Source organism: Strix uralensis, chromosome 3, assembly GCF_047716275.1.
Source record: "Strix uralensis isolate ZFMK-TIS-50842 chromosome 3, bStrUra1, whole genome shotgun sequence".
NCBI classification, from domain to species: Eukaryota; Metazoa; Chordata; class Aves; order Strigiformes; family Strigidae; genus Strix; species Strix uralensis.
In genome coordinates this window covers 82,208,385-82,216,327 of record NC_133974.1, presented here as the reverse complement: position 1 = coordinate 82,216,327, position 7,943 = coordinate 82,208,385, and the positions used below count along the sequence as shown (strand labels likewise).

The window sequence follows — 7,943 nt, the reverse complement described above, 5'->3', positions numbered from 1 at the left end:
CAAGAAGGTGTTATTAAAAGGGACAAGCTGCCAAAAACTTAACAAGTCCTAATAATCCATCCTTTTTCCTGTGCAGATAATGTTGTGGAGTGATGCTTTGAGACTTTTATGCTTCTCTTGGTTCAAATACCTGCCAAAGATTCCATGTTCCCCCACTCACAAGCACGCTGCATTAAAATTAGATGCATAAATGATTTTACTTTTTAAGTTTAATTTATATAAAAGAAAGTACTGTGAATTTTGCTCAAGTCCATTCTCACCTGCAGGACTATTAATGAACGGCACTCTGTAAGGATTTGTAAAACAGAATCTTTAATTCTGGTAGAGACCGGATTTTCTCTGTTGAATTCAAAAAGTAAAATACAATTAAGACGGAAGTAGGAAATTCCCATTCCAAATACAGGCAGGTAGAACCTTTTCCACTGTAATTTAAAAATTGCTTGCTTCAGTCCAGGGGTGATGACTAGTCCTAGTTTTTTTACGGGAAAGGTTGGGAAAGGCAGAGGGTTTGGATTCGCTGAAAAGGTAAATTAAAATACACACAACATTAAAAAGTTATGCTAAACATCATGCTTTTTATTTTTTGGGAAAGAGCAAGAAAATAGCAGTACTTCAACAGACTAGAAAAAGTTTCATCTAAATACCAAAAGCACAGCAAATTATATTCAAAGCTGATACATTCTGAAGTCAAAGCATAAGGTTATCAGTACATATGTGTGTATATATACTCATACATACATATGCACACAACTTTTTAAATATAGATGTAGCCATTTGGATTATCTGTGTTTGCCTTATCATTCATTTTAGTTTTGGGTGAGTGAAGTAATTAGACCAGAATAACCATTAAAAAAAAATCCAACCATTGCTACAGACTAGATTAAGAATTTAAACACATACACAATTACAGCACAGTCTTTACTCGCGGCCTTTAAATTCCACTAAAATAAGCCAGTTTTAGAGGGAATGCACAAAAACTCCACCCTGGAAGGCTCTTGGCTTTTGTCACTGCAACATCCTAGCCTTTGCTAAAAATTAAGAAAGGAGCTACCCCAGAATGTGTTCTCCAATTCTTTCTGTAAACTGTATGCATGCCAGACATGAACCATGCAAAAACCCTTTGAGATTTAAGCCCTTAATTATTAGCTTGTGTCAAGATTCAGGCACTGTGCTTTACAGCAATCTTTAGAATTAAAGTTAAGAAATTAAATCGTGTTGGGAGCTGATTTTACTTTAGAATAGAGAAGGGTGAAGACTCAGATAGTTGGCAACTCTTATTTTCCAAGCTGATTAAGCATTACATGTATACACTATGAAATAATAAAAACTTAAACGAGTGCTTTAGTAAGTTCTGAAAACAAAAATAAGTTATACTTCAAAGGACAAGTTAGTATAAAAAGTTTTAACATATGCAAAGTATGTGCTCAAAATACTTATTTTGCATTTTTAAAAAGAGCTGTAGTCTACCTTACAGAAACAAAGTTCACCCAGTATAAAATATTGCAATTTGTCCCATTGTGTCATATGAGAGGTTTCCTTATTCTTCATATGATCGAGAACACTTGCACCAGAGTTCGTGTTATTCCAAGCCACATAGTGGCAGACAGACTATGTTTGAATCTGTGCTTTTACTATGCAGTACAGTAAAAGCTAAGCAAGCCATTTCAGAACAGAGTTTAGCAGGTCAAAGAGCTATGTTGATGCAAGAAATCTGACAACAGTATAAAAGTTAACGCCAAATGGCAGTACCAAGAAAGTGAATTAGATCAACAGAAAAAAACCTGCTGATAACATTCACTATCACATGTACAGCTTGTAAGCTAGGAATAAGGAAGAGTCAAAATTAGCTTAAGGAGAAAAAAAAAAATTAAACTGTGTAAACAATTCACCCAGTACAAAACTGGACGCAGCTGGTAAGAGCAGAACTAGCTTAGTAGAGCTGAGGATGTGTGTGCATCCAGATGCCTGTATCAATACCGTTGACCAAAAAAAAAAACCACCTATAGCTATTTACACCACAGCGGAGGCTTCCCTCCCCCCTTACAAAGTTATTACAACTCAGGAAGTCGCTGCTGTCTTCTACAATTAAAATTCCAGTTATAAGCTACCAACATTTGTAAGTTGAAAACACCCACCTTGCAAATTAAATTGAAAACTCTTGTCAAGCATGTCTGAGGACTCTTCAAAAGTTAGAGTACAGCACTTTCCTCAAGTGGTATTTGCATGAGTAACTTGTACTGACAGCCTGTTAAAATAAGTGAATTTAACACAACTCGGGGTAGCTGGGTGTTCCTCCTCAGGAAGAGGGATCCATACAGATTCCAGTCGTTCTTGCTGAGGTGTGTTACAGGGAGAAGGACAAAAGAACCTCAGTCAGGTTCTGGACGTGAATCTTCCAGCCTGGAGGTGAATCTTTCTGCTTCTAGAAGTACTCCTCCTCTTCATCAAAAAAACCATTTTCCAGAGCATACGTGCAGTCTGCGTTAGAGTCAGCTTGGCAGGCTCCTTTGTATTCTTGAATCGATTCATACAGGGAGTACAGCTGACACAGTAGCGACATATCTAGCTGCCGAAGGCCAACCTGAGAGGGGAAGAATTCAGACAAACAAAAAACCAAACAGTATTACAACTTTGATTTTACTGGCAGTATAACGCTATATATCTTTTGTTGCTAAACAAGCAGATCAAGCTTCTTTCTACCTTGAACAGTTATGAAATATGGAAGTATAATTAATTTTCTAAGGTGACAGACTCACCACAGGACAAACTGAACAAAAGAACAAGGAACAACATGACACAATACAGCAGAACATGAGCAAAGTGTTCAAGATTTTTGTTGTATTACAATGCCCTGCTTAACTTCCAATAAGCAGTCCACTCCCATCCAAAGCATTACAGATAAATCCATAAACCCTGTATTCTCGTTATGCAAGAGACACTTTTCCAGCAACACTTTATGTCTTCCACACATCTTTCTCACACAGTATCACAGGCTCTCTGTTTTTGTTTAAAATGGCCTGGATTGAAAGTTGGAAATTGAGCTCTGGCTGGTTTTCCACTTCCTGGCTAAGCATTTTCTACTCTAATTTTCTTTTCTGTATCGACATACCTATATATCTGACAAGGCAAGGTATGTCTAGCACGATACAGCATGCTACTTGAAGGCAGCAAAACTAAAGCAGAAGTGTGATAAGGACATACATTGTAGCCTGCAAATCTTCAGTCTTCATGTGCTACTCAAGCATAGGCTCAATTTATAATTAAGCGCCTAATATTTTGGTCCCCAAACTTCTAAAATATTCGTTGAGCAACATTTTAAAAAAAGGTTACCTTGTAGCCTGCCTCTTTATGCAGGTACAAAACCAGTGGATTGCACTGCAAAGCAAAATAAAGCTAGTCATTTAACTCAAAGCAGTTTCCCCTCTCTGGCAACAAAATGGAGAGTTCATTTGATATTGCCACCTATCCAAGTCAGATCAAATTAAATCTAGGTTTTGTCTTGCAGTAAATTAAAACTACTATCCAATTAAACATCTTTAAGAGCAGCCATTTCTACCTAAATTTTCAAATAAGTGTTAAGCTGACGGGCTGTTCCTAGTGAGCCTCAGTTTCATCAAATACAGTTTTTTGCTACAAGTCCTGTTAAAAGGAAAAACAATAAATGTTAGTAGCCTTTACTGCAGGCTGAATGCCAGGCTACATTTTACCCAGAACGAGAACTCTTACCTCAAAAAAACCTCTCCTTACGTGTCTAAACTCTAAGGACAGTTACACTCAGCACACAAGAAAACCACAAGAAGCTAGCATGAAGATCTTCCTTTGGCATTGCTCAACTATCCTACCAGCTCCTTTTTCTGCAGATGGAAGCAGGAGGAAAAAAAAAGTATCATACACTGCAATGCCATTCCAACTCAGACAGGACACTGCGCTTTCAGGACCAACACAAATTACTTGGTGAAGTCACGAAGCTGAGACATGATGTCACGTGCAGACTGAACATGAGGACTTTAGGACATGGAATGCTACGCTAGCTGCCAGGAGGTTACAGACAAGCCTTTCCACCACCTTGGATCTGTGCTGCTTTTCTTACCCATCTCCATTTTCCTCTACCGAACACAACAACTTTCTCTTAAGCATTCACTCTGCAGGAAGCGTATGCTACTACTCTTCCTTGCTCTCTATTCTGAATGAGGGAACCAGGACTTGTGCCAATCTCCTTCTGCAAAAATTTGTAAAACAAAAACCAACCAACCAAGACTGCAAGTGGGAAAATAAAAGGGAGGTATCTGTACCATATCCAGACCCCTCCATCTAGCCTGCTGAAGTAATTTCTTCAGACCTGTTAAGCTAATGACTGTTTACCTGCCCAAGAATAAAGTCTGAACATCTTTGGAGGTGGCAGTCAGTGAAGTTTGGCTTGCCCCACCTAAACAAACTGCTTGCCTCAGGTTAAGAAAGGATGCTGTGAAGCCGGACTTAATGCTATGATATGCAAACATAAGACCCACCAGCCAGACCTGCATCAGAGCTAAATGTCTGAAGGACAAGACTGTGGTGAAGAACTGTTCAAAGAGCAATTAGGAGTGGGTTGAGCCAGAAAACTCAACCTGGAGACAGACGACTGGTTCTTTGTCTCCTGAGGAAAGCAGGAGCATCTTCACCAGCAGCTCTCACATTTCAGCTCTGTAAAGTGCTTCAGTGCTTTCTGAACGCCAAGTGCAATCTCCAAGATAGAAATTGCTCAGCAGAATTAACTTAGCAGGCCTTAACACCAGTTACATTTAAAACCTTATTTTTCTGTAGCTAAGACTAGTGTCAATCAAACAAGAACAATCAGTCTACTGAGAAAAATGCAGCCTCTAGCTCTTCACTACTTTCAAGTATGATCCCTGAGGTAGCAAAAGCCTGAAGAGGTGTCCAAGCCTGCTAGCACAAGCATAAAGTTTTTCATCACAGCCAATGTGCATTCAACTCTAGAGGTTTATCATAGCACCTACAAGACAACCTATAATGCAGAGTCCCACACAATCGACTCTGTTCCTCAGGATCACAGTTCTGAAGTGACCTCTCCTTTCATCCCTCCTCCTCCAAAGCATCTAAATCCATCACTTTCTCATATTTAAAAACTTACATACATAGTACCTTGCTTGATCATGCATAGAAAGATGCTGCATTTCTTCCTCATTCACTACTGAAAATTTAAAGCAAACTTGTTACTCAATAGAAATGCTATATTTGCTGCAAGAAAGTGTTCAATATAAATAATAAAGTGTTATTATCTACTTCATGAAAGGCAGCCTATTAGTATGTAAGAGTCTCTCTTACTCATACAGGCCACAAAAAAGTACACTTGGAACTGAGGAGACTGTTGCTTGAAAGTCTTTGATGTGTTCAGTGATAATGTATTTTTTTCTTCAGAAATGTTTTATCAAATTATCATCAAGGATAACAGAGTATCAAAGGTGAAGTCTAGTTGTCAAATGACTTTAGCAAGCATCTAATTTGATTTTCCATTAGGGAAAATAAATTAGACTTTTATAAAGAGTTATCTTTGCTTTTTTGGAAAGGAGTAAGACAACGATGATCATATCCTCGCTTCCCCTTAGAGCACTGTAGAAAAAAGCCCCACCAGTCGATACCACTTGCACTTCCCGTGCGCCAATGCAAACTGGTGATTCTAAAACACAGTTTTAAGAATATCTCAAACTGTACTTGAACTACTTGTTGAAACACTGGTGGCAGACTAAGATTTCAGGACACGACGTTGTCCTTCTAAATCCACAGACAGGTCCTTCAACAGAGTTCCTTGTGCTCAAACACCTTCTTACCATGAGGTAAAAGGCCTTAAAAAATGGGCAGATTTTCAGCAATATCATATTTTATGCATTTCAGAACACTAAGCGCACAACTCTTAGGTTGTTATTAGTCATTACAACTGCAGCTGGCACCAGCAAAGCACCAACACCCAAATTAGTGTTTAATCAAAGGTGCGCCAGGTCGCCCGAAGGAATTCCACTAATAACGCCGCGCTACAGAATCAAAACGAAGTCCTGAAGAATACGATGTTTAATCGCACTTCACTTGAACTGCATGAATCAGTGCTGACGCTTTTTTTTTTTTTTCTTTTTTTTAACCGACAGCCTTCTAAAATGGGTGTCAGGTTCAAATGGATGCCGCGGAGCAAGGCGCTCGTTAAACGGCTCCCAGCCCGCAGGCTGCCGGCCCCCACCACTGCGGCCGCAGCCCGCCGGAGCCGGGGGTCCCGACTCTCCCCCGGTGCCGGTACCGCTGCGTTTCCCGGTACCCACAGCGGTTACGCGGCGCCGGGCCCGGGCGCGCACCCCCCCGGGCCGCCCGCTCCGCCGCCGGGCCCGGGCCCGGTGCGCCCTTCCGGCCCCGGGGAGGCGGTCGGGCGGCGGCAGCGCCCCCCGCCGCCGCTCGCCACGTCTGCCGCCCCCGCCGAGGCCCGGCCCGCCCCGCTCACCATCTCCTTGCGGAGCAGGGCCAGCGCCGCGTCCAGGTTGGGAGGCTTGGGCGGCCGCGGCGAGCCCCGGCCGCCGCCGCTCAGCTCGTCCTGGATGCGGGACTTCTGCGCGTAGAGCCGCTCCAGGTCCCGCCAGCGCCCGCCCTGGCCGCCGCCGCCGGAGGAGGAGGAGTTCAGCAGCCCGCTCAGGCTCTTGGGCAGCGGCGGCAGCCCCGCGCCGCCACCGGGCCCCAGCAGCCCCGGCCCGCTCATGCTGCGGCGGCGACCGACGGAAAGAGCTGCCTCGGCCCCGCTGCGGGAGGCGCCGCCCGGAGCCCGCCCCGCCTACGGGCCGGGGAGCGGGAGGGGGGGAGGCCCGGCGGGTGGGGCGGGGCGGAGGGAGGCAGGGAGGGGGCCCGCGGCGGCGGAGAGGCCGGGCCGCAGGTGCCCGGGGCTGCGGGACGCGCCGGGGGCGGGCCCGGCCGCCGCGCCGCACCACGGCGGCTTTGTCTGAGGCGAGGCGCGGCGTCCCCTCAAGCAAGGCCCGGCTGGCGGCCGGCCGGCATCCCGCCTCAGCCGGGGGGGCTCGGCCCGGCGGGCCTGCGCTCCGCAGAAACAGTCCCGGGGCTGGGAGGGGCGGAAGGTCGCTGAGGGGACGGGGCTGAGCCTCCGGGCTCGGGCCGGGAGTGCCGGGATCATCCCGGTTGGGGGATGGGGGTGAGACGCGGTGAAAGCAGGCGTGGAAGCCGATTAAAGGCTGCAGGCGGAGGGCAGGCAGTTCCCCTGCGGCGGTGGGGTTACTTCAGTGACTTGGTAACACGAAAGCGCTCTGCCCTTCCACCGAGGTGTTTCCCTTCACATCTCCACAGCCAAGCTTTGTCTGAGCAGTCTTTCCAAGCGTGGCAACAAACCCGACTCCGGTGTGTCTGCTCTGTGAATCACATCCCGCAGTCCGAGAGGTGTGGGATTTAGCTCCCTGGTTTTATTGCGGGTTTATTGCTCCGGCGTGCGGCAGCGCCCGCGCCATTTCGCGGGAGGGTGGTGGAAGGGGCCGCGCTGCGGGACTGGGGCTCTGGGCACGGCAGGCCCCGAGCCGGCCAGTGCGGCCGCAGTCCTGCTATCGCAGGGATACAGCCTCGGTGTGCCAGCTCTGTGCATTTTAGTTTTTCCTCGACGTGTTTGTATCTCTGGAGTCTCTGGAATAAATTACGGCAATTCTGGATCATTCAAAATCCAAACTCAAGCAGGGTATAAAATTGGAGTTCTGGGAATGCGCTGCCGTTGCAAAGCCAGATTGTTTAAAGGCGCAGTCCTATTGCCACAAGCCTGCTTGCTTTGTGGGGTTTTCTCTTCAAGAAATAACCAGATACAGGATTTTGAGTTAAGCCTCTACATTATTTTCAGTTTTGTTCCCAGACCTGCATAGCTTTTTTATGGTTTAAATGTCATCTGACCCTGTGACAATTGTTTTAAAACTGCT

The 7,943-nt window shown here is 45.4% G+C and overlaps 1 protein-coding gene across 1 annotated transcript; it reads right to left on the bottom strand.

Annotated features, from left to right (window-relative positions):
- Window positions 1–555: 555 nt before the first annotated feature.
- On the bottom strand, window positions 556–6,780 carry FAM89A (family with sequence similarity 89 member A). The gene is made up of 2 exons (XM_074863086.1): window positions 6,485–6,780; window positions 556–2,581 (listed from the first exon to the last, which is right to left on the bottom strand). Exons 1-2 carry the CDS (start codon window positions 6,734–6,736, stop codon window positions 2,423–2,425), a joined length of 411 nt encoding a protein of 136 aa, XP_074719187.1. The 5' UTR covers window positions 6,737–6,780; the 3' UTR covers window positions 556–2,422.
- Window positions 6,781–7,943: the final 1,163 nt, after the last annotated feature.